Source organism: Nanorana parkeri, unplaced genomic scaffold, assembly GCF_000935625.1.
Source record: "Nanorana parkeri isolate BGI_ZX_2015 unplaced genomic scaffold, ASM93562v1 scaffold184, whole genome shotgun sequence".
Lineage (NCBI taxonomy): Eukaryota > Metazoa > Chordata > Amphibia > Anura > Dicroglossidae > Nanorana > Nanorana parkeri.
Window position 1 is genome coordinate 894,803 of NW_017306452.1, and position 27,189 is coordinate 921,991.

At 41.8% G+C, this 27,189-nt stretch overlaps 1 protein-coding gene across 1 annotated transcript in view; it reads left to right on the forward strand.

Annotated features, from left to right (window-relative positions):
• Nucleotides 1-26,731, forward strand: part of NXPH1 (neurexophilin 1) — a 246,502-nt gene extending 219,771 nt beyond the window's left edge. Inside the window, exon 2 of the mRNA XM_018555132.1 lies at nucleotides 25,835-26,731. Within this exon, the coding sequence (XP_018410634.1) occupies nucleotides 25,835-26,596 (762 nt within the window). The 3' untranslated portion in view covers nucleotides 26,597-26,731. The remainder of the gene's footprint in view (nucleotides 1-25,834) is intronic.
• Nucleotides 26,732-27,189: the final 458 nt, after the last annotated feature.

The following is a 27,189-nucleotide window of genomic DNA, read 5'->3' on the forward strand; positions in this document are numbered from 1 at the left end:
TGAATCGGGCCGCTTTTGTTTGGTATACAGCTATAGCATTGTACACAGGGTCTACTTTTTTGTGTTCCTAATAGTTTTTTTTTTCATTTTTACCAGTTTGGATGTTATATTTTTATTTCATTTATATATATTTTTTTCATTTTATAATTTAAAAACGTTATTTTACTAACGCAAAATTGTCCATAGGTGGTGATTTACTTTAAAAATATAAACATTAAAAAAATCTTTAAAAAATGAATATAGCGTATATAATTATCACACAATCCATTTTGTAACTTAATGTTATTAAAAATGACCAGAAATGTCACTTCCTGCTTCTGTGATTGGCTGACTGATTTTCCCAGCCATCTATACTGAGATACCAGTATAATTTTTGGCATCCCTTGCAAAAGGAATTTCATATTTGGTGACATACTCCCTAAGGATTAATTACTACTGAAGGGATGCTGACACTGCACCTTTCCTTATTACAACACAGAAAGTCCACCAGCTGATTATAATGATCCTGACCCTCCCATTAAGGGAACAGTCTGGAAAGGACATGCACCAGAACATAAACAGACAGGAAACTGCCACAATGTTTGCAATGTATACACAGATCACCCAGAGAGGGAGGATTTTTTTTTTCTCAACAAAAGTGGAATTACATTTTAAAAGCCTTTACATTTTAGAGATAATTGTGAAAAATGACCCTAGATTTATGGTTCTCACTGTGGCGTGCATGGAAATATGTAACTTGCGTGTTAAAATCACCATTTTCGTACGCAGGCGCACCCTATGTATGTGCATGGACATGGCTTTGTGTTTATTTTATGATACTTACATTTTTTAATTTTAATACATTTTTTAAATGTCACCTATATACCCCTCTGAAGCCGATCAAGCACAGATTGTGCTTGATCAGCTTTTTTCTCAGCCAGGGAATGACAGCTCTGACCGGCAAGTGACCAAATCTTTGTTGCTTCCGGGTTCATTCACAGGAAGTGAGAATAGTGAATAGATGTTCACTGACCCCCTTCACCCACCGACACCCGCCATGCCCTTTCTGGGTTCGCAGGAGGGACAGCAGATTCTGAGATACATAGGGAAGGTTGTTGGGTGGTGGAACAGAACTTTTGGGGTGGTGATGAGCATTTTGAAAGCCGACAGTTGGCTTGTGAAATGTACATGTGCCTAAAAAGCTTTGCTACCAGCTGCTGTTTATAAATGGCATTTGTAGACAAGTGGTTGATTAAAAAAAAGGCCCCTCACAAGTTCAGCACTGGCTCCTGAATGCTTAAAAAAGAGCATTCAATGTAGTCAGTATATTTACTATGCTGACAGCTCTTTTGCTGCCTGTACTTGATTTAGGTATATTTTAGGTTAAGAACAGTGACACATGTTGTCACGGTTGACACTACAAATAGCTACATAGAGTTAGCTGGGGCGTCCCATCAAAATTTTGCTATGGGGTTCCATGATATATAGTTATGCCCCTGACTCCAACAATGGATGCGTGGGATTTCTCAGGATAGTGATAGTGACCACAGCGAACCATATCTGCATAAGGTGTGGTGAAATAGCTACTTGTAGTTGTAGTTTAAAAGCCCATGTGACAGGGTGACAATACAGGAGCACAATTTAGAGATAGGAAGAGCGTTGACACCCTATAACAGGAAGTGCCGAGCAAGGACCTTCATGGTGGGATTTTAATGAAAGCCACAGATTTAAAAACTATATAGATCATTATTTATGAAATGGCATTAACATGTTAAAGCAGATTCTTTAAAATAAGAATGTTTTGATATGACATCATGTCAAACACAAATCCAAAATCAGCCCTCATTTTTATATAGTAGGACGAGCTATGTATATCATCCCTTCATGCTCCTGTAACCACTTAGGACTGCTGCTTTTTAGCAGAGACTACATGTATTGAGCCATTTATTATAACTTGCCCAAAGCTGTCTCAGGATTCTTGGCAACTATCAGCCATAAGCCAGTCGGGTATCTTGTTATATCTCCAGGATGAAGTTTAACAAAGTTCTTTCTTAATTTTAATGAATTTTCTGCACTGCGACTTCAAGGCACGAGGTTTACCACTGCAAGCCAAACCTCGGGACACTTCTCCAGCTGTAACCCATCAATCAAACCATCAATTATCCCCCTGATTCCTCATAAATCTTTCTCTATCAGTTCAAACAGATAGCAATGAATATCTGCTTTCCAAATTAAATTGAGTTCTATAGCTGGGGGACTTTGCTGTGTAAGTGATTACCTTCTCTTTTTTTTCCCCATCTACGGTCGTGTAGCCACCGACCTCTACGCATTAACCATGCTGTCAGCGGGTCGAGGAGAGGCAGTAACAAATACGTCAAAGACATATAACATCAGCAAAGGTTAATGAGAGTATGAGAAGACTGAAAAAGGATTTCCGTGATTGGCACTGGGCACAGCGGGTTAAGTTACCAATGCACTGAGGCGGTGGTGGAATATTTGTGCATTGTCAACGCTGTTCTCTGAAGTCAAAGGATGAGGTGTGATTAAAAATTAGGAAAGGTGGTGAAATGAGACTAATGTGTCAGACTGAATTTACTTGGAAATATTTAGTGGTATAAGAATCAGGTTCTCAAAGCTGGTGTTTGTAACTAAGCTTCTCTTCCTATCAAAATGCAAGGGGAGAATGAATCACTGCTCCAATCTAATTAAACATTAAAGAAAATGAATGCATTTACATTTGTGCATCCCAGCTTCTCCTGTTGCATTCCCAATAGCATAAAATAAATAATAAGATCAGCACAGAGAGTGGGAACCCCTCCTGATGAGCAGAACAGGTGTACAGTACCTCGAATAATGATGTTGTCTGTTGCACATATGGGCTTACACCTACTTCGCTCGGTGCATGGAGCCAGTTTCTCAAATGACCATGTGTTCTGAAAAGTAGGCTTGTGATTACTTTTTCTTTGTGAATAATGACAATAATTATTTTATAAGGAAGATTTGCTGTAGGAGTGTAGACAGGGCCGGTGCTGCCACAAGCAAACTAGGCAGCCGCCTAGGGCGCACTGCTGCCTAGGACACAGCCTTGACCACTGACCCCCCATGGTGCCCCCCTGTCTATTTCAAATTCCAAAAGCCATTAGCAGGCTGGCTTTTGTACCCACCCACTGAGCAGAGGAGCAGAACTGAAAGACTTTCTCTCTTAGGTCTACACCTCTGCTCAATGGGTGGGGTTTCAATAGCAAGTCTGCTACTGGCTATTTCAGATTAAAATGGCCAATAGCAGTCTTGCTATTGCTCCTCTCTGCTTACACCCACCCATTGCCTGCAGAAGTTAGCAAGCAGGAGAATGGGGTCGCGTGTGTGTGGCGAGGGGGGGGGATTGATGGCTGGAGGGTGCAAGTAGTTAGTCTTGCCCAGGGCGCAAAATAGTCTACCACCGGCCCTGAGTGTAGACCTGAGAACTCTTACAAACAGATTCTTTGAGGTAGAAGAGACTGTCAGGGTTTCATTCTCTAGCATCTACAAAACACTTAAAATATCAGTTTTCAATGGACTTACTTTTCAATGAACATCCTACATGTCGGACAATATAATCTAACTAATGAATGACCTGTACTTGAAACATTAGATGTCTTTAGAAACATTAGATAGCACAATGAATTATTGTGTGCATATTGCATGCATGCTGGTGTGCTTTTCAATGTGTTGCTAAGAGGCATTGTGTTGGTTTAAATTTTTTTTTTAAACTTTTACATGTTATTAATATGTGCTGAAGTGTACTGACTATTTGACCGTAATTTACGAGTGTAGCTTCATCTATAATAGTCCCAGTTCCCTTACGGCAAGCAGATCTACCAGGTTACCCTAGGACTTAATACTCAATGCTATAGCCTCTGGCCAAGTGGCACGAGGATTGAGCCAGGATCTAGCAAACAGTACCTGTGGTCTTCTGGAGTATCAATTGTGGACCATTGTTTAGCAGGTGTGAAATCCAGTGGCAGGTGGTGGTCAGGGCAGGTGGGAAACATTCAGCATAATCCAGAGACAGGCTGAGGTTTGGGTAGGCAGCAGATGATAAATGTAATCCAAGGACAGTCACGGCAAATAAACTACAGTAAGGGTCAAGCTTGAGACTCAGAGCCTGTTTAGAAAGTACTATCAAAAGCTAGGGCTCTGGGCATGTGATGCTGAAATAAGACCAGTGGCGTAACCAGAGTTATGGGCGCCCGGGGCAGACATTTTTTTTTCGCGCCCCCCCCCCCATATTATATAAAATGGCCAATGGGAGCCAGGGAGGCTAGGCAGATGAAACTGACCTGCTGCTCAGCAGCAAGGAGGCAGCCCAAAGGTGATAGGGCTAAGTAGGAGTTGCCGGCAGAGTGGAGACTGTTGCCTGGAAATGGAGTCTTCATAGCATGGGACCACTAGGAAGGCGGAGACAGACTGCAGAGCAGGGACCTGGAGGGAGACAAGTGGCGCAGGAGAGCACAAGATGCTCTTAACAGTTACAGCGCATTGGAACAAACTGTGCTGTGCAAAAATACAACATGCCCTATTTTTTTTTTACTGCTTAGGGAATGGATTCTAATGTCATAATATATTCTATTGTCTTGTCTTGAATTGTATTTAATTATGTCTGCCCTATATTGTAAAGCGCTGCACAAACTGTTGGCGCTATATCAATCCTGTATTATAACAATAATAATATTAACAATATAAACATTCTTTGCATTTATGTCTTTTCATTTTGTGTTTAGTTATATGTCCAAAGGTTTGAGACTTTTCTACACATGCAGTATAGGGTAACAGGCACCACTCACGGTGCTGCATTGTTATACACTGACAAAAAAATATTTTGAAGACACTCGTTTATAACTCAATCGAAATAGCCTTTACAAGGATGTCTAATCATTCTATCAAGTGGAAAATGAAGGAAACAGCTAATCAGTTAATTGATTTCACTGAAACAGATCCACGTCTATTTCTATTTTCAATCTGCCCGGCTCAGGCTGAAAAAAATGACATTTTGTAAATTAATCTGATTAGCTATGCTAAATTAAGTAATAAAGGTAGTTTAGAACTGAACATTTGGGATTATATTGTAACTGGCATTGCGAGACAACCAGCAAGCATTGTCAAGTTAGACTTTATTTTTGAAGCCGCGGAACAAAAAATTTATAATAATATACTGCAGCTTACCGGTCCTTGCTCATTCACTGCACTGTATTTATGTGACAAGCAGCATTTAGACTTGAGAGCTACTAACTCTCTCTTAATTTCCATAACATATGGGGAAAATGTTATGTAGTCCACTAGTCGGATGACGCAGGGCTTGGTGTGAACCCGGTTCCCCTGAGTTCTTCTAGACCTTCTGAAGAATCTGAACCCCAGCCCTCCTCCTAACCCAATCATTTGTGGGGAGGCACATTTCCCACCACACAGCTATACTGTATGTCTCAAAGGAGTGGGAAATTCCCCCACTACAACCGCTGACACTGATTGGGTCAGAAGGAGGGGGTGATGATCAGAGTTTTGAGTGGGCTTGGGCAAACTCAGGTGAACCAAGACCAGCATTATCTCTATGTGGTGGTCTAAGGATTTGTCAATGTATTGGACGTGAGGATGCTGAGAGAAGTTCCAGAGTTAAATGGCGATAGAGCCTACAGGGACCAGTTTCGCAGCCAGGTAGGACCAAGGTTTAGGTGAGTATATCTTTGTTTATTTAGGTTCTAGATGAAAACTAACAGTTAACCCTTGCAGTGCAGGGGTAGCCCTACTGCAAGGGTAAAGTTTTATTCTACCCGAGTTCTTTTCTAACAGTTTAAAACCTGACAAAGGATGTAACCTTCCCCATTCACAGTTACATAGTTACATAATTAGTCAGGTTGAAGAAACAAGTCCATCAAGTTCAAACTATAGAGAAGAAGAAAAAAGGAAAAACTTCCAAAAAGTAGAACCCACCCACTAGGTACCCACAGCTAATCCAGAGAAAATATTGGAGGTCCACTTTAAAATTGGCCTTTCATTGGCCACAATTCCCTGGTGATGTGTTCAACTCAAGAATCAGCAGTGATGGTCTGTGTATAGGATTCACCATGTAGAATACAGCGTCAGTGCAAGACATTTTACAGGAGGCTGGAAAATATCCAGTAAAGGAAACTCCCGGGCTTGCCCAAAAGAAACAAGGTTTCCAATGTTTGAAGGCGATAGTGCTTGTTGCAACAATAGCAATAGCTCAGTCTTATAGAAATATACAGAATAACTTGTGCCAGAGAAAGGACCTTATGTCACCTTTTTTAGTTATGAGACTGTCAATCTGCGTTGTGTGTGTTCTTGTGGTCCATTCAATGGTCTTATTTGTGCGTTGTCAATAATAATCCTCTGATACATTGGTGAAGGTGACAGTAAAGATAACAGAACCTTGAGGTGGAGCAAAGCAAACTCCTGGCTGGTTAATTCACTATGTTCCGCTTGCTCGTGACCAGTGAGTTAGTGCACACGCATACGTATTCGGGAATCCTCATCAGCTGCCAGTCAAAGCATTTCAGAGAAAGTACATCACTAGACTTTGATGGATTCCACTATTTCATGCATGCTTATTGGTATAACCCTTGATGGGATTGATTTACTAAAGGCAAACAGGCTGCTCTCTTTGCAAGGGAATTTCCCCTTGCTGCTTGTCAAACGCAACCATTGCAATAAACAGTGCCTTGCCACAGTCGCAATAGACAATTGCCATTGGGATTTTTAAATAAAACAGATTCAGGAGACAGCAGCATTGCTGCACCACCCTTTCAAAAGTGATCCACTGCAGATTGCTTTTTCAGTAGAGTGGTGGAGGCTGCCACCTGTGTGAAAGAGGCCTCAATCAACCCCATTTGAAAACTGGCCATACACTAGTAGAATTTTAATTGAAAAAAAATCTGTTTTTTAGAATGTTTATTCGATTTTCTAATAGTTAGTGGGGTCAAATTGGTGACTGTTTTTGACCGTAGTGATGAAAAAAATGAAATGTGGAATGGAAATTTTTTCTCGAATTAACCAAATTCTAACAGGGAATGTGGCTTTCATTTTTCGGGGAAACTCCATTAATTGACAAATGTTAAAATCAAACTAAATTTTGAACGGCATTCTACAAGTCTCTAATGAAATTATCAAATGAATAGACATGTGCATTCGGAATCGGACGAACTTGCTGATTCGCCAAATTGCTTTGATTTGGCCATTCGTCCAAATATGAACTAACAAATTACTATATGCAATATAGGAAAAACTATATTCGGGCATTTAGCAAATCGTTTTCAGTTTCATTTTTGCTAATACTTAAGGTGTGTGAATGCACTTTTAAGATTTAACTCCTGAGTTTAGAGTCACTTTATGGATCTGTTACCTTTACCATCCACCTTTACCATTGCCAACATATTGTAGGATTATCGTCTGTGAAGGACAGTGACCAAATCAGGTAACTAAACAGACCAGAAGAACACACAGACTGGCAGTCTAATAACCAAAAAGGTAACAATTAATCTTTTCTCTGCCACATAGTCTTTTCTCTGGTGCACAGTTATTCTACACATTTCTATAAGACTGAGCTATACAGTAGCTATTTTTGAAACAAGCCTTATCACCTTTAAACATTGGAGACATTGGGGGTGATTTACTATCCTAAACACACGCACGCACCAGGTGCGTGTGATTTTCACACAGCAAAACGTATTTATCAACCAAAAAGTCTCTAAAAGCATATTTCCACTAATGCCATATATGGAAAAATCATGCACATGATGCATATATAATGCTGCTTCACAGTTTAGACAAAAATGGTTAGCTCATGCATTTACATTCCTGCATTCATCAACGCAAGCAACACAACATAGAGCTAATTTACACAACATCACCTTGGAATTCATGCAAGGCTTTGCACAACACACCTGCTGGTTGTGTACACACTACAAAGGTGTTTAGATTCCACCCATAGATCATGCTGGGAGGGAACACACTACAGAGGTGTATACATGTTCGTGGTGTGTTTATAAGGTTAGTAAATCAACCCCATTGTCTCTCTTGGGCAAAGCATAAGAGTTTTCTTTATATTACAGATGGTACTTTTCTGCAAACACAAAGGAATCTGATGCTTCAAACTCCAGCAGCTGCCACCACATTGTTACAATGGTGATCCCTTTTTCTGTAAAGGCTCTCATTTATCCAGATCATAGTATAGCTGGAAGTAGTTAGTCACATTCAACTGGATGACTTGTTCTGTAATGTTGAAGTTGTCCCACCACTCATCCCAGTGGCTTCCTTATTTCAAATGAGTGGTGGAGCCATACCCCAGCAACAATCCACACCATCAGCCCTGTAACTCAAACAGTTGACACCAGCCTCCAGCTTACTGGGACCACGGTGGCTGGATTATGTAAAATTATAAACAGGGTGGTTTCACAAAATTTCACATCCCCTGTCATGTTCCTGGACAATAAACATCCGCCTTGACACATGACTAGGGTGACTGAGTTGTCTGTGTTACTATAAATGTTGTTTTTTGTTCCCGACACTCATTTGAACTGAAGAAAGCCTACTTAGCCAAGTGGTGAAATGTCTTCATCATTGCAGAACAAGTCCAGTTCAATGTGACTACTTACTACTAGCTATCCTGTGAGGCACATACTATTGTTTCTTACAAGATCTGCTTGTCCATGGCTTGATCAATCTACCCACGCCTAGTAAATAAAGTTCCTTCAGGGGCACCTAAATGTGAAAGCAGATCTCTAGCAGGGCTATTCACAAAAGGGTGAAGAGTTGGGAGAAGGCAAGAGAAGGGAACAATCTAGGACAACATAGCTGAACTGGAAAAATTCTCCAATTCGGCTCACTTTCCAGTTCAGCTATGTTGGCCTAGATTGTTCCCTTCTCCGGCCTTCTCCAAACTCTTCACCCTTTTGTGAATAACCCTGTAGGTCTCTGTCTGTAATGTCTCCCCTTTGAGATCCAGCAGTCAACACCTCGCATGTCTGCTGGCTCTCAATCCTGGCTGTCTCTGACAGCTCGGGTTACCATTGACTATCAGGAACTAAGGGGTTTCCTAATAATATGATCACTATGTCAGCTGTAACCACATGCAGGCTGGAGGCTCCATTGACAAAACAAGCCCTTAGCCTGCGGATGTACAGAGCTATATTTTTAATAGAGTTATTGCCAATTACAAATACATTATTTAAATTTTTTTTATTTTTGAAAACAAATAAAATAATAATAATAATAATAAAAAGCAGTGCATGGTTCTAAATTAAAACAGTATACCAAATAATTCCCTTATTTGTCCTTCAAATCTAATCTAAATCAAATTCAAAGAATCATAGAGAGATACAAATTGGTCATAAAGAGTCAAGTTACTCAACACATCATAATGTTGTTAAATTTGTCTAAATCTCCCTGGGCATCTAGGTACTAATGATCTCTGGCCATGAAATGGTTTATTCATGGCTGTTGGGCAGTTTTTAGGGATATTTTTAAACCTGCAAAATGTTCCCAATATACTGTAGGTCTGATTTTGGTTCACTCAAACCAATTTGCTCAACTCGCTCAATGGCTTTTTTTTAATAGTAAAGGCAGAACCCCAGGGCCGGATTTCCCACAAGGCCAACCAAGGCCCGGCCTTGGGGCAGCAGGGATTAGAGGGGCAGCAGGGGTGTGGAATTCCTATCTCCCGACGCCTGAGACATGCAGTTCTGGGCGGGTAGTTGTTTTCTACATTTAGCCCTGCTTCGGGCAAGCAGAGCTAAATTTACAGCAGGAACCTGGCCTTGGGGCAGCAGAGAGAGTAAATCCAGCCCTGCAGAAGCCCTCACTTATCACTAATTTTAATATATTTTTGCAAGTAGCTTTAAATGGTTTAATCTCATTATCTACAAAACAGAAGCAAATTAGGAAAGCCAGCAAAGATTTCGAAAATATTCCCAATGTATATAGCTGACCAATGAAGGGCATTTTTTTCCCCTCAGCAAACATAAAGTTTCGCTTTAACGCACACGTTTTGTTATATGTAGACATAAGTTTATTCTACTGTTGTACAAAGGTGACAGTTCTGGCTCAATAAAACAACTGTACACAGGAAGTGTCTGACGGAATTTACTTTCAACAAGATACCATGTACACAAAGAACAATATTGTTTGATGGTGTTAGCTGATTGAGAATTCTGTTACATGGATACCGGAGGCCATATGTTCAGTAATTTTCTAGTTTGATGTTTTATCGGGCGAGCGTTGAGCCGCACTTCATACTGTGTATAAAGCAGACCAAAGACGGTGAGGTGTTTATATGGAGGGGTCAGGTTTCTTCCAAAGGAAGATGGATTGCCTTCAGCAGCTGTTACTGGGATATTAATTTCCCATAGTTAATTGTCTGTCCAAATGCAGCATATGCAGCCAGTGAAAGAAAGACAAATAGGGTATTAGAAAATTCATGGAAAATAAGTTGTAAGAAAATGTATAAGCTGGATAATGATCAAAACACCCAACATTGGCTGCTCTTCCACTTTTAAAATATTTATTGCATTTAGAAGACACATTCACTGTTTGCATTTCATCAGCTGATTCACATTTGATGCTGCGTGTCCAAATTTAGCTTTCATTTCACAATTAAAAAAAACCTTGGCTCTCCCTCTTCCATTGCAGCCTTTTTAAAACCATTTACATGATGTGCAGCATGCATGTACAACATTTCTGGCTCTTATTTCTGACATAACACCCTGTAATTTTTTTTTTCATAATACAAACTGTTGTGTCTTTTCTTGTTACATTGTAGTTAAGTTAAACTGCTTAATGTGCAGCAAAGCTCTACAATATTTCTGACTGCTTGATGAAATAATTAGGGATGCACCGATATATCGGCCGCCGAAACATATCGGCCGCCGAAACATATCGGCCGAAAATGGCTAAATGCCGAAAGTGCCATTTTCGTGCCGATACATCGGCGCATCCCTGCTTTCTTTCCTCCCCACTGGGCGCTGCTCTGTGTCTCAGCGCGGAGGAGAGAAACTGTAACAGGTAGTCGAGCGCTGTGAGCGGCCGGCATCTCTCCTCCCACACCGTTCAGCCTCCTATCACAGTCCGGCAGAGCGGTGTGGGGGCGGAGACAGCCTGCTCTGTCACAAAGCCTGACAATTTTTTTTATTTCGGTTTCGTTTCGGTTTTGAAATTTCCATTTTGATGCACCTCTAGAACTAATGCAATCTCATTTTTTTCAAAATGGCCCAAATTCATTTTCAAGATTCAGCCCACATTCAGATTAATACTCACATTTCCTGGAATTTATAATGAGTTCTAGGAATAGCCCGCAAACTGAACCCAAGCACATTCACTCATCACCAGTTTTAACTTGAAAATATATATCTGATGCTAACTCCTATTTCAAAGCAATTATAACTGGCTGTATTATAAACGTGGCCATGGTTACTAAGAACTATAATTCGACTGCAAAATGTGTATTGTGTCTCAATATGGTTTTGGGATTAAACAGTTTGTTCCTGATATTTGGGTCTCCATTGATGATTTTGAAGACTGCAATAAGGTCCCCTCTTAGTCACCTCTTTTCTAAGGTGAATAAGTTAGGATGTGCTGCAGCCTCTCACCTTGTGATTTGCTACAAGTTTACAATGTTGAGGTCGAAATACTGGTGGAAAGGAGACAAAGCAAATGCTTTTTTTTTTCTGCCTGTGGCAGATTGTTGACATCATCTCTCAGTGTAGGCAAAGTCACTGTATTGTAGCTTAGAGGAGAACTATGGGGTAAGTGTTTTTCCCCATAGTTCTCCTAAGGGTTGCTGGAGGACACAAACTAGTGTCCTCTCGTGACCCAAAGCTCAGTATACCGCGAGCTACAACTCGCAGTATACTGAGACAGATGCAGCCGTGACGGATCCCGACATTACTGTCGAGATCCACCCAGCTGCGTGAGTGACAGCTGGCTCTGCCTATCTAGAGGCAGACCCAGCTATACCCGCCCCCCTTCCCCGTCCGTTCCGCCAGTCAGCGCTGGAGGATCGGAGAGGGGTGGAATCCCTGCAGGCAGCAGTGAATGACAGTCATCGCTCTCTGCAGGGAGATGATCGACAAGTGAGTGAGCGACGGTATGTGTTCGCTCACTTCCCGATCTATTGAGCCAACGTGTGACAGTTTCCTTGTCACATGTCGGCTCGAACTATGAGGCAGAGTGAAAATCACTCACCTCATAGTTCTCCTTTAAGGGCTACTTTTGATGATGAGAGGTGAAGATGTTTGAAAAATTGTGAAAACTTGTATTCATGCACCATCCACCATTTATAATCTGCTGATTCCCTATCGAGACTCAACATACGCGATCCCGCTTCATCTACATTCCCAGCATTACATATGAATATCTTATTTTGAAATTGTCTTCTGCATATGGCAACATTTGCCCCTTGCATCCTCTGCGGCATTTATAATAAAATGCCAGCAAAAAAAGGCAGCAGATGGCGGGTGAATGTGCAGCAAACCTTGGCAGAGGAATATGCCTAGATCTTCACATTTTTTAAAATAAATATACCTTTATATTTATTTTTATTTGATAGGGACAACCGTATCTGTATGTTTATAATATTATATTCTTTGAAGATTCACCAGACCTTTACCAGTGAATGACTTTCTGCATTTATGAAGCACAGGTGTCAGTATGATTCACTCTGTGATTCAGATCGTCAAAGAAAGTTTGCAAGCACCTTCTGTTGTATGGCTATGAAGCCGGGCAGTTCCCTGCAGTGTGGTCTGCTGCCTTGGAGTGCAGTTGATCTTTAAGATGACAATGAATCACTCTTTGCTGCTTAATACTGTTCATGCCGTTCCCTCTGGTCAGGTTTCCTTGGGTGTTCTCCATGGTTCTCACCACATTTACCCTTGCTGGTTCATCCTAGAATGCAGACTGCTTTCCAGATCCCACACACCTGCATCACCATTATGCCCTCCATTGCTGGTCCATGGCGGAGAACAGCAACGTGTCAGTGGGCGTTGGTGTCCTGATTGCTTAAGCTCAATTTTTTAGGGCAACTTGTTTCACCTTTTTCAAGTTTCACATCATAAAATTTGTTCCACCATAGGTGTGAGTTTTGCTGTTTTAAAGATTGACAATTGCAGCTGAGCTCACTCACTAACTGACCTGAACTCTGCCTGTCCTGACCCTACTTTGATCCCTGACTCCATGTTTTCTCCCAGCTTTGGTGATGCCAATTGGCTATTGTTTCCCCTAATGTGAGTTACTGCAGCGCCATTGTTCTACTATTATATAGCTCCTATTGTGCCAATATCTATCTATCTATCTATCTATCTATCTATCTATCTATCTATCTATCTATCTATCTATCTTTCTGTTATCTATCCTGTATTCCTGTCTCTCCATCTTCATTTGCACTGTACAGCTCTATTCATGAATTGATATATTTAATTATGTTTTATAAAGTTAACAAGATGCAAGTGATATTGAGCTGGTTGTGGCGGGTTTCATGCGACTGTACTCCTCGGGGATAAATATTAATGATCACTATAACATTACCTAATCATTTAATCGTTATTGAATTTACTTCCTAAATCAGATTACAAAGGCAGCTCTGTCATGGCAGAAAGTGGAGCGTGATGCAGACGGCACAGCACAGCCTCCCCACTGTCTCGCTATGCAGATTCAGGCAGTTAAATGCCGACTTGCCCCAGCTGGGCCCGTTTTCTCCAGATTCATCCATAACACATGCAAATGTAATCAGAAGCATGGTGCTGTTCAGCTCATTTCAATGTTACATTTGCTGTTCACCAATGAATACGCTAATGAGATGTGCATGGGAGAAGGGAAGCTTTTGGCATCGCTGCAGTGAAAAGCGCCAAGCTCTGTGTGAGAGGCCAGGAACACTGCAAGTTAGCTAGCTTGGTTTTATGAAGGGTCTTCTCTGTGTGTGAACGCTAAACAATTTCCTTCTGTATGCAATGGCAACATACAGCAATAGAGAAGAGCTCATCTCTAACTGGATGGCGTTCAGGGTGCTAAAGCCCTTTGTATCATAAAAAGTTGTTTAATTTTTCCATAGCATACTGTTATTGCCTTTGTTATCCTTTATTGGATCTCAGTGCTGCCGATCTCTTCCAGCCTCTTTTAACCACTTCCTGTCTTCATGTATCAACTGCACAATATTTCCATGGACCGGCGCCCATTGACAAAGGTGGGCCATGTTTGGACCATGTGTGTCAACACAGCCACCTATAGACTCCACCAGGGGTGGTTGTGACAGGGTGACAATTCAGGAGGACAACGGAAAGACAGAGCATTGTCACCCCACAGCAGTAAGTGACTAAACAAAGGACCCTTGTGGAAGGATCACCAGGAACTTTTTAAAGAAAGAATAAACTCGATGGACTTGTGCCTTTTTTCAACCTGACTAACTACACTATGTTACCATGAAGATTTCCAAAGATTCCAATTAACTCATTAATTTTTAATAAATGGGTTTAGATTATTACTTTAATATCAGTGCTAATTACTGGATTATCATTGTTGCTGGTATTATTATATTACACAATGAAAGTGCCATTGCCCGCATTAGACTCTTGCCTTTCTGAATGCTGTTCTGTATTAAGGCCGTTTGCTATGTTATTAGTGGTGTAACATAGCCAGAGGAGCCAATGCAGCTGCATAGGGAGGGAGCCCCAATACGAAGGCTGTTAAAGGGAAACTAAACTATGAATTTTCAGCATAGAAGGGCTGAAGTCACTAGACTCAGATCCCCTTCTATACAGAAAAAAAACGTCTGTCTGTCTGTCTATCTATCTATCTATCTATCTATCTATCTATCTATCTTTATTGGGCAGCACAGGGGCTTAGTGGTTAGTGTTTCTGCCCTGCAGCATTGGGGGTCCCCAGTTCAAATCCTGGTCAGGACACTATCTGCAAGGAGTTTGCATGTTCTCTCTGTGCTTGCGTGGGTTTCTTCCAGATATTCCGGTTTCCTTCCACACTCCAAAGACTGGATGGAAGTTAATTTCCTATTAAGGTCAATGACACGTATTGTCACAGTTGACACTCCAAGCTGATACACAGAGAGAGTCATCTGGGAGCCCCCCCCTATCAAGATTCTGCTATGGGGTAGGGGCATCCCGAGGCCCGGTGTCACCTGGAGCGCATATCGGGTGACACATCCAATGTGATCTTATTGATACCTGCCGGCGACCATCTTGGGGATGGACTCTGACAGAGAGAGGAGGGGACGTTCACCTGGCGGGATAAGGTATGCCGCCGGGTCCCCTCCTCTCTCCTGAAACTGTCAGGCTCTCGGGCTATGACCGAGTGCCCGACTTTTCAAAGGGGGTGACACCAGAATGACTGTCGGTCATTTTTGTGTCACCCCTCCAATGGTGTCACCCAGGTGTGGGCCGCACCCCCCTTGGGACGCCACTGCTATGGGGCCCAATGATTTGTAATAATGCTCCTAAGTAGCAGGTAAACCCACGACCAAAAAGCTTAACAAAACTGGCGAATGATCCAATCAGTGCTCTTTTGCACTTCTTCTAATTTTCTCTTTGAACGTAGTTGCTTTTGCTGCTTGCCAAATCACTTTTAAACATTTGCTGTATTCATTTGGGGATTCATTGATTTATATTATTGATGTATTATTATTAGCGATGTATCATTTATCACATATTTCTGTGGAGTATTTGTTGCATTCGATCCCTCTTGTTCTTTGCCTCACACTTTCGCCACACAATTGGCAAAATATTGAGTTTTTCGCCTAAAATTTGTATATATATTGACATTAGATGTTTGATATTTTTACAACTTTTTTTTAAGACAGGTTGCAATTTTAGGCTGATTAGGCAAAGGAGTGACTGTTTTTATTGATAAGCAAACAGAACAGGAAGTCAGAGGCGTGCTTAGAGATATTCACACTACCACATTCTAGTTGTATTATCTTCAGCAATTCTCAGTGCTGATAATCTCCTGAAAAGTTCCAGAATTTTTATTAAAACTCTTTCACATAAACCACCTAGTAACTTACTATAAGTCTACTGGCGCTTTAAAGAAGAACTCTGAGGAAAATTGTTAGTAACCCTTGCAGTGGGGCTACACGCGCAATGCAAGGGTTAAGTGCTTACTTGTGTTTAGGGAGGTGAATAAAAAAGTTATACTCGTCTGATCCTCAGAACAGGTTTGCTCTTAGACCGGTCACTGGAGCCTCTCTCCCCCACCGCTCCAGCGGTCTAAAGTCTCTGAGTCATCACGTTCTATACACATTGCAGTGGGACAAACTATTGCTGCATTGGAGGAGACAGGCAGGAGGGAGCGCTCTTACAGCCGGCCGACTCGGCAAATCTTTGTTATTTTCCTCCCTAGACTAAAATGAGCAGTTAACCCTTTGCAGTGCTGGGGTAGCCCCACTGCAAGGGTTAATAATAATTTTTCCTGGAGTTCTGCTTTAAGGGCTCGTTCACACCTTGTGCATTGAGCTGTTATGCTTTGCATAGATAGGGACAGGCTCAATACAAGGGCACGTAGAAAGCTGTTGTGTTCTATGTGCCGTGATCACACCACAATTCTGAGTAGTGGTGGGTTGCAGTACGTAAAAAGTCAGACGTGCTGCGGTGCCCAGGCTTGAATGAACTGTAATTTTGTGACACTTCAATAAAGTTAAAAAAGCAACCAGTGCCTTGCATTGTCATGATGCTAAGCGCCGTCCTCACCATGTCACGTCCCTGGGCGTCTTCTCTTGCTGCTCCTCTGCACTTACAGTGTATTGATGCAGAAGGTGGCGCTAATTTCATCATGTCGGCTCTACTTTCAGCAGCAATACATTGTGAGATTGGGGCACCGTGTTCAGGGGGCGGGGCCATTACACCCTGCACTCACAGTTTTTCCTCAGTCTCCCAGGTTGGGTGACATTGGGTGTTATTTAACCCTAAAGACTGAAGACATCTTGTGGTGAACAAGAGGTACTGCAGGGTACAGCTTTGGATTACCTGCATTTTTTTTAAAAACAAAACCTTCAGGAGGACAAAAAAAAAACTGTAAAAACATAGCCCGGAGTCGGGTTTTAAATAAAAGAGGCAATTGATGATGGAAGTTGATGATTCACGCTCTGCGCTCATCATTCTGTGTTGCATACACTGTATAATAACCATCATCGGTAATCAAATCCAGTCATACAGAATATCCAGATTCGTAAACTATTTATATACTTCCATCCTCCGCAGATCCTTTACAGATGATACATTTACTTACCTTATCTTTGTCCCCCCTACCCCCCCTAAAAAACATCAAACGGAATGATTCCTGCTCTCATTTGCATATATTACCAGTGGCAATGAGGTAAATAGTATAAAAATATCATTTTCCTTTGATGTCTACTAAAAATGTCTATGGCCTCTGATCTGCATAAAAATGCCGGTGGCAGAAGAGGTTAAGAAAATAGATAAAATGTGTATGTAGTTTAGCAAAGCGAGCAGCTACTTCAGATATATTTGGAATATATATGTGCAGCATGCGGCTGCTGACAGGCAGGCCCGGTGCGCCAAATTTTATAAGGTCACAAAGAGTCAGATCTGACTTCATGAATAAATGACGATATGCTGCAGGAGCATTGGAGGAATACAGGAAAACCAGCATCTGGCCACCTATATGGAGAGGCCACACGTGAAATGAGCACCTCGCAATATGGTCAGTTTTGACTGGGCAATCTATGGTACCAGCTGACACCAGGCAGTCAAACCCGACACCAGAATCCTGACATTGGGATCAGCAGGAAGGTCCGTCTTCAGCGCCAACTAATCCAGTACAAAGAGAAGAGCATGCAAACAAAGGCAAATGATAACACATGTGTTAAGGTTATAAGGTCAGTGAGTGTGAGGGTTACAAGAAGTGTTAGGGGTTCATCTATAAAGGTATAGCTGCTTGGGTGCTGTTTGCACATCACTAGTGCACCATAGAGAATGCTTAACACCAAACAGGCCTTTTATAAATGAACCCCTTAGTGTTAGAATTGCAGGGAGTGTTAGTGTTAATGGTAAAACCTACAGAGTGTAACGCCGCCGGAACACGTTCTCCTGTGTCAGCGGCGGCTTCCTTGCGTTCCACGCTGGAACGCGGAAGTCGTGCAAAACGAACCACAGCTCCTCCCCTCGCCCAGGCACTATTTAAGAGCGTCAGAGAGGCAACATGGCGTTCCGAAATTGTGGTTAGAACGCCTGTTGCCTCCTGAACCTGCTACATGTGCCAAAGAAGCCCTGGGACCTGCTACCACCCCGCTGTGCATTGGATGCCCTCTGCTCTACACACTCGTCGCTGCAACCACCTTGGGACTAACCACAAGTACCGCTCCTATTGGAGCACATCTCACTGCCTTACAAACCCTCACTGTTGAAAGGACTGTCTTTGATTGGGTGGTAACCACTACCTGGGATTCCTTTACAAAACCTCAGTTATCATTTAATTAGTGTCTTTTGCCAGTACTCAGGTTATGAAGAAATAACCGTTGTTTGATACCATACCTTTTTGCTTTGGCTGTGATGATTGAGTCTCAAACTCGCCGTTCAGATTGCGAGTGACGCCTGAGACCCAACCCTGAGTAGCCTTTTTGCATATCTACCCCTCCGCAGTTGTGATCCTAAACAATTGAGTTCCACGTGGTGGGCGTGACACAGAGAGGGTTAGTGTCAAGTTTAGTGTTAAGGGAGGATACGTGTAATGGAGGGTAGTGTAAGTGTTACAGAAAGGGTTCATGTAAGAGTTGTTGTGAGGGTTAGTGTTAGGGTTACAAGGAGAGTTAGTTAGTGCGATAGTTAGTGTTAAAGTTACAGGGGGAGCAGTGTTAGGGTTACAGGAAGGGTTAGTGTGAAGGTTAGTGTTAGGGCTACATAGAGGGTTGATGGGTTACAGGAAGGGTTTGTGTGAAGGTTAGTGTTAGGGTTACATACAGTAGAGTGTTAGTGGGCTACAGGAAGGGTTAGTGTGAAGGTTAGTGTTAGGGTTACATACAGTAGAGGGTTAGTGGGCTACAGGAAGGGTTAGTGTGAATGTTAGGGTTACTAGGGTAAGTGGGTTACTGGGAGGGTAAGTGTGAAGGTTAGTGTTAGGGCTACATAGAGGGTTGATGAGTTACAGGAAGGGTCATTGTGAAGGTTAGTGTTAGGGTTACATACAGTAGAGGGTTAGTGGGTTACATGGAGTGTTAGTGTAAAGGGGAATGTCAGGGTTACATAGAGGGTAAGTGGGTTACTGGGAGGGTTAGTATAAAGGTTAGTGTTATATAGGTGAGTTAGTGGGCTACAGGAAGGGTTAGTGTGAAGGTTAGGGTTACATACAGTAGAGGGTTAGTGGGTTACATGGAGTGTTAGTGTAAAGGGGAATGTTAGGGTTACATAGAAGGTAAGTGGGTTACTGGCAGGGTTAGTGTAAAGGTTAGTGTTATATAGGTGAGTTAGTGGGTTACAGGAAGGGTCAGTGTGAAGGTTAGTGTTAGGGTTAGATATAGGGTTAGTGGGTCCCAGGAAGGGTTAGTGTAAATGGGGTGTGTTAGGGTTACATAGTGGGTTACTGGGGAGCTAGTGTGAGGGTTAGTGTTAAGTATACATAGTGGATTAGGGTTACAGGGAGGGTTAGTGTGAACGTTAGTGTCAAGGTCACATAGAGGGTTAGAGGGAGGGTTGGTGTGACGGTTAGTGTCAAGGTCACAGGGTCAGTCACTGTGAAGGGTTAGTGTCACAGGGTGGGGGGTAGTGTCATAGAGGTAATTAGTGTGAGGTTTCGGATCCCAGGCAAAGGAAAAACTCTCTGCACTAAAAACTACCAGCACTAAGATCCGCCATTGAAAGTTAATGTATCACCTACAGAAAGCACCAGACCGTTCTGTGGGATATATGAAAATCTTGTTGCAGCTAACAAGGTCTATTGTTGGAAATCTATTGCAGGCCTATTGATACTATCGCTCTGCAGCAGGAAAGACAGCATAAGGGCTGTTATATGTGCCTCCCTTATCCCCCTACCATGTTAACTGAGGCCGTGGTTGACCTCGGTACAGACATGGATAAGAGGAAGAGTCTGCAGAAGCCAGAGCATTGCACTGATCGCTGTTACAATGCTTTACTGGCTCCAATGCAAAAAAAAATAATACATGCAAATTTTCATTTTATAAATATGTGCATTTATTTATTTATTTATTTATTTATTTAATGTAGACTTTGCCTTTAAATATCTGCCTTAAGTTTAGCTTTAGAAAACACTGAAGCACTGAGATTTCTATAACTGTATAGTGTATTCAGAACTATATAGATGTGTGATTTTCTGTGTACATACTGTAAGACAGCATACGAATCTGATGTATACACTTGTATTATTATTACTATATAGGATTTATATAGCGCCAATAGTTTGCACAGCGCTTTACAATATAAGGAAGACATTACAATCACAACACGATTCAAGACAAGTATTAGCCTCCTTTATATTGTCTCTCAGGTGGTCTGGGCATTAACTGCAGCAACTGTGCCGAGAATATCAACATTTTCAGCCGATTTCCCAAAGGGTTTGCATTAAGCGGCGACCTATCCGCTATGCGCGGTATTTTAACCGACAGGCTAATACCCTACAAAAAAGTAGATCTAATGAAGTTAAGTGTCTCTAGGAAATTGACTTAAGCCATTTGAATAGACTGACATGAAAGCCAAAGCGCTGCACTGAGAGCGGCCGGCCTCGCACATCAATCCAGCGCGTTCTAAAATAGATTTCTTATTTTCAATGAAGCATTGATGAATGATCCTCAGGTGGAGTAGTCTGCCAGGGATATGGCATTTCTGAAAAGTCATTTTTCATTTGACTCGGAAAATTGATAAATTGCGCGAGAGATGATAAGAGTGTCTGATAATTTGATGTGTTGTTTCGCAGGAAAGTTCTTTTTATTTTAGAAAAAAAAAATCCGCAGCGGTTTTCTGCGCAGGCAACACACCCCTAAGTGAGGAAAATTTTTTCAAAAAGCACATCTGAAGCTTTTTGCCTGCAGAACCTTAAAAAGAAGGGGGAAAAAAAATAATTGGTTTTATGCGTCTGAACATGAAATGGTAGGAGAGACATGAGGGGAGACAAGCTTACAGGAGTATTACAAAAATGTGCTGATTCAAATGATTTGTGGATTGATTTTCTCATTGCCAGCTGAAAATGGGAGACAGTGAGGGGATTGTATTTATTGTAGTCTTTTAGGTCATCCCCCATGATTTTTAATTCTGATTAAGGGAATGTTTGATTGCAAAACGTACTTTGTCAGCTGGCTGGTATTTGTTGTCAATCCCTTGATTGCCAAAGACACACATACCTTCTCCTAGGGAGCCAACATTATGAGTAAAATACAAAATCTTTCTTTCTATGCATAGTGTGTACTATACATGTACATGGGGCATACTGTACATGTTTGTTGATGACTTATTCTGGCTTTCAATCTGGGTCTGCAGTGCTGATCTAGGTGATAAACAGCCATGGACGCCAATGTGAATGAGCCCTTTAAGTTTATGTTCAGCCAAAATGTGTGAGTGGGAAAGGGTTAGCAGACAGGACGTGAGGGTAACTCACCAACAGCACTATAGTCAGAAATAAAAATGCTTTTCCTTAAGAGAGTAGGGGAAGGCCAGAACCGCTGTCCGGTATTTCATTTCTGTCTGTGTCCCTGTTGCAGACTTCCCCTCACTTCCTGCCTAGTAAATTATTGTCAGCAGGTTAGAAAGTGAGGGCGCAATTTTCGAATGGAGTCCCAGATAACAGCCAATTGGCTTGACCTACACTTTAATTCAGAGGCGTCCTGAGGCAGGGTGACACCCGATGCGGGTACTGGGTGACACCCCACAGTGACGTCATCACACATGCGCGATGACGTCACGCACAGTACCGCTGTTACCTGCCGGCTGCCATCTTGGTGATGGACGCCGGCAGAGAGAGGAGGGAATGTCACCCGGCGGGATAAGGTATGCAGGCGGGTCCCCTCCTCAAGCAACTGTTGGGCTCTCGGTCCTTGACCGAGTGCCTGACTTTTCCGAGGGGGGTGACACCAAAATGACTGACAGTCACCCCTCCAATGGTGTCACCCGGGTGCGGGCCGCACCCCTGCATCCCCCTTGTGATGCCACTGCTTTAATTGCTTCTACTGTGAACTTTGAGGATGAATTGATCCACATTGCCTCACTGACCTCTGCAGCTACAGAGGTCAGTGAGTGCTTAACCCAAAACATATTTCCTGCTTGTTAAGAATGTGTAAATATTTGAAAGTCTATATCCTGGCCACACGTGAATGAGCAAGTTTACATGTCTAAGAAACTTTAAAACACTATATAGATTTACTTAAAAAACATGGCATTTTTTCTGATGAACAAGAATCGTCGATAGCTATGCAAATGCATATTAGGCGTCGAGAGCATTTGGCGCTCAATGTTCTGTAGAAAACAAAGGACGCGCTCTCCTAATTCGTGTTGTCATTAGCCTGAAGTATTGATGCCTGTACATTATTTTACACTTGTGTTATACGCCCTGATTTCGCTTGGCCAAATTGTTAATTCGTACCGCACATCATCTCCATCCTCAGAGCTGCCAGAATTTCCTTACATTTGTATTGCATTAAGTCCCATTATAAGAGATTAGGTTGCAAATCCCTTCATAAGGATAAGACAGCGAGTAGGAGCCTGGAAAGGAAAGCTCTTTTTATGCGTACGGCATCAAAGTGATCCCAATGCTCTGAAGACTCAGCCGCTCCTTCAACATTCACTGTCAGTTTTGTACAAAATGTGGGCCTGACAGAAGCCGTAATAGATTCTTCCATTATTTGATTTGTGCTTCGTACAAGAAATATATTCAGCTTTCTTAAGAATATCAGAACTCTCTATGGGTCGGATCTAGAGGATGATTTGCTACCACTAATAGCTATTTTTATATTAGAATAGCCCCAATTCTAACAGTTATAATTCTGGTATCAGAATGCTTCCACTGTGCGAGAAGAACAGCTGTGCAAAATCCCTTTAAATGGGACATTTAAAGGGGTTTTTCTGAGTTAAGATGTTTATGGCTTTCTAGCTTGCGCTTACCACCTTCCAGCATTTTGTAATATGCTTTCGCTTTTCCTGCATTGCTATTTTTGTCATATGAACTGAACTTTATTTTTCCTTCAGGGTAGGGATGAGGGGAGCGATTATAGTGAAAACTGAGTTTGCCACAAAATTACAGATTTTGCAAGCTTTAAAATTTCAGTAAATTGGAAACCCTCTTTTTTTCATTCATTGAGCTGCCTAGCGGACAAAAAAAAAAAAGGAAAAAATATAAATTTGTATTCTTTAGTTATTTATTTGGAGGGGGTGTGTTCATGGGGAGGTATAATTAGGGTCCTTTTTTAATTTAGTTTTCTTTTTTTTATAGGTTTTCTTTTTCCTTCTTTTTTTTTTGTCTTTTGTATTTAATTGTTATATGTGTAATGGCTTATTCTACTTTTTTTTTTGTGTGTGATAAAAATGGAAAATAATAGGTCTAATGAGGAGCTGGGCTTTTTTTTGGTACAAGAACAGGTCTAGGATAGTTAGAAGGACCTGCAAAACCAGCACATTATGCTCTTCCAAAAAAATATTAAAATTGTGTTACAAAGAACAACCACTGATGCGTTTCTGCCTTACTCGGCCTTAGTCATAGTAAAAGTGACACTAAACTCAGGAGTTCAATCGTAAAAATGCATTCAAGAACCCTAACTTCATAACAAAAATGTATTTTATTTGTGTATCACTCGGCTGTAGATCCTCCAATCATCTTTGAATTGGTGCTGACACTGTCCTTCCTTCTGGAGGGGGGCTACTTTTGTTCCCCCATGGTCCCTGTGTGTGGTGTAAAGTAGCCATCACTCCAAGCTCGCTCCCATGATTGACTGCAATCCCAATACAAATTGGTAAACTAAACGTGACATTGTAGTCCCTCACAGGAGCAAGCTATGAGCGGTGGCTACTTTACAACACACACAGGGACCATGGGGAACATGAGGAGTAAGGGAAATGTTGGAGTTCTGTAGTCCAGCAGGAAGCACTGACAGCACTTGTTGGTATTTTATGTGCAGCAGCCCAAACTGTTGTCAGCCTGAACAGTAACCTATGAGCTTACTGGATTTCTGGCAGATTAACAGGTATTTTTACAGGAGCCTACAGTACCTGTTTGCATACCAGTTTTCTAATTAAAATCCTACAGGTGTGTGTGTGCTTCCTGATCTCAGTGTTAAAGTCAGGAGTTACATGTATAAATCAATGATGTCAAAGCAGGGAGTTATAAAGTGAGGCTAGAGAGTATGTGGGTATTGGGTAGGATGGGGTATGCTCCCAGACTTGTAGAAAGGCATCATGGCACACTCACAAACTAGCATGTAAAACAACTTGTCTCACCACTAAGGACAATGACAGAGGTTTGGATACACGTCTTCTGCAAAGGATGTGTAAGCCGCACTGCCGCGCCAAGGCACCTCTTATAGTGCGGTCCTAACTCTAAACTATGAGAGTCTCCATCTTGGAGCACATGGGGCAGAAGATATCAAATTGGGTGCAGGCCTGTCAGGAGGACGCCCCACCTCCTTAAAGGTACAGAAACACACAAGGGATCCCGCACATCCCATTGGCAGCTGAGAAACCCCATGCGTCGCTGCACCAAATCGGTAAAGCAAAACAAACGACAAACGCACTCAACAATTTGTTACCAGTTATACAGTAAGGTGCACACGAAATGGGCTTTGAACAGTAGAACAGTAGAAAGGCATCATGGCACACTCACAAACTAGCATGTAAAACAACTTGTCTCACCACTAAGGACAATGACAGAGGTTTGGATACATGTCTTCTGCAAAGGCTGTGTAAGCCGCGCCAAGGCATCTCTTATAGTGCGGTCCTAACTCTAAACTATGAGAGTCTCCATCTTAGAGCACATGTGGTGAGACAAGTTGTTTTACATGCTAGTTTGTGAGTGTGCCATGATGCCTTTCTACTGTTCTACTGTTCAAAGCCCATTTCGTGTGCACCTTACTGTATAACTGGTAACAAATTGTTGAGTGCGTTTGTCGTTTGTTTTGCTTTACCGATTTGGTGCAGCGACGCATGGGGTTTCTCAGCTGCCAATGGGATGTGCGGGATCCCTTGTGTGTTTCTGTACCTTTAAGGAGGTGGGGCGTCCTCCTGACAGGCCTGCACCCAATTTGATATCTTCTGCCCCATGTGCTCCAAGATGGAGACTCTCATAGTTTAGAGTTAGGACCGCACTATAAGAGATGCCTTGGCGCGGCTTACACAGCCTTTGCAGAAGACATGTATCCAAACCTCTGTCATTGTCCTTAGTGGTGAGACAAGTTGTTTTACATGCTAGTTTGTGAGTGTGCCATGATGCCTTTCTACTGTTCTACTGTTCAAAGCCCATTTCGTGTGCACCTTACTGTATAACTGGTAACAAATTGTTGAGTGCGTTTGTAGTTTGTTTTGCTTATGCTCCCAGACTTGTCCTAGTAAACTAAAAGAATTTGGGAAGCTCACAGCTCCAGAGGTACTGTAATGAACTGGTAAAAAGTATCCTAATAGTAGTTCACATAACAGCATGGGACAAAAATGGATGGGTTCATCTGGCAGATTAAAATAGAAAAATCTGCCTTGTCTTTGCTAAATTCAGATATAGGTTCGCTGATCTGCTCATCTCTAAATGTAAATAAAATACCAATTTGGCTACTTGTAGCTAAATGTTTACATACTGAATATTCAATCTTATTGTCATGTTTAACATTACATTGAACATCCCTTTTCATACTCGGTTCCTCTTCTCTCTGCAGGTACTTTGCGCTAATATATCAGGCGTTGGAAAAATTGGAAGTTTAAAATCAGGAGGATCCATATCCACACTCAAACATATATGGACAGAAAGTAGCAAAGACTTGTCTATAAGTCGACTCCTTTCACAGACTTTTCATGGCAAAGATAACCAAACCTCCTTGGATATGAGATATGACACTCCAGAACCGTACACAGAACAAGAGCTCTGGGAATGGCTGAGGAACTCAACGGACCTGCAAGGACCTCGATCCAGGTCCAAAAGAAGGCCCATTGTGAAGACGGGCAAGTTCAAGAAAATGTTTGGCTGGGGCGATTTCCATTCCAACATCAAAACAGTGAAGCTTAATTTGTTGATAACAGGGAAAATCGTAGATCACGGCAACGGAACCTTCAGCGTTTACTTCCGACACAATTCGACTGGTCAAGGGAATGTATCTGTCAGCTTGGTCCCACCAACCAAAATAGTGGAATTTGACCTGACTCAGCAAACAGTGATAGACGCTAAAGATTCCAAATCCTTCAACTGTCGCATCGAGTATGAGAAGGTTGACAAGGCCACCAAGAACACTCTTTGCAACTATGATCCTTCAAAAACTTGCTATCAGGAACAGACCCAAAGCCATGTGTCCTGGTTATGCTCCAAACCCTTCAAAGTGATCTGTATTTATATTTCATTTTATAGTACAGATTATAAACTAGTACAAAAGGTGTGTCCTGATTATAACTACCACAGTGACACGCCCTATTTCCCTTCTGGTTGATGATAATATGTATGCAAGACTTACCTCTAAGGAATTAATAAAAGTACCGGGCTGGATCCTAAAACCAAGAAAGTCCCATCAATTGCCTGGAATGTGTCTACTCTACAAATGATTTAACTCTAAATAAAATAAAAAAATACTTTTATATTGGAAAATGTATCAGATGCAATTTACTGTCCCCAAATCACTCCATATGCCATGTACTAGATGTAACCCACTGTAGATATAAAGCAAAATGCATATTGTAAGTGGTCGCTTATCGAGATCCTTGTTAAGAGAGATTTCATTGCCCAACCCATAACATTCAGTGACAGGTCTACAAGGAACCAAAAGGATTAGCCATGCTTAAAGCTTTCTTAATACTTCATAGTATGAAGATGTTACTCTGTTGTGCTATGCTCCAGTATGTATGGCTTATACCTATCTCTGGAGATACTGCAAGTGGAAAATAAAAATATCTTAGGAAAGTATACTGAAAAGAAACCTGCTAAAGTGTTTGATAATTGTTGTAAAACGTACAGAGGTCATTATCAAGAACCCAACAAATGTAACCCTGAAAAAGGCACATTATTGGTGGTCAATGATGGGTATTT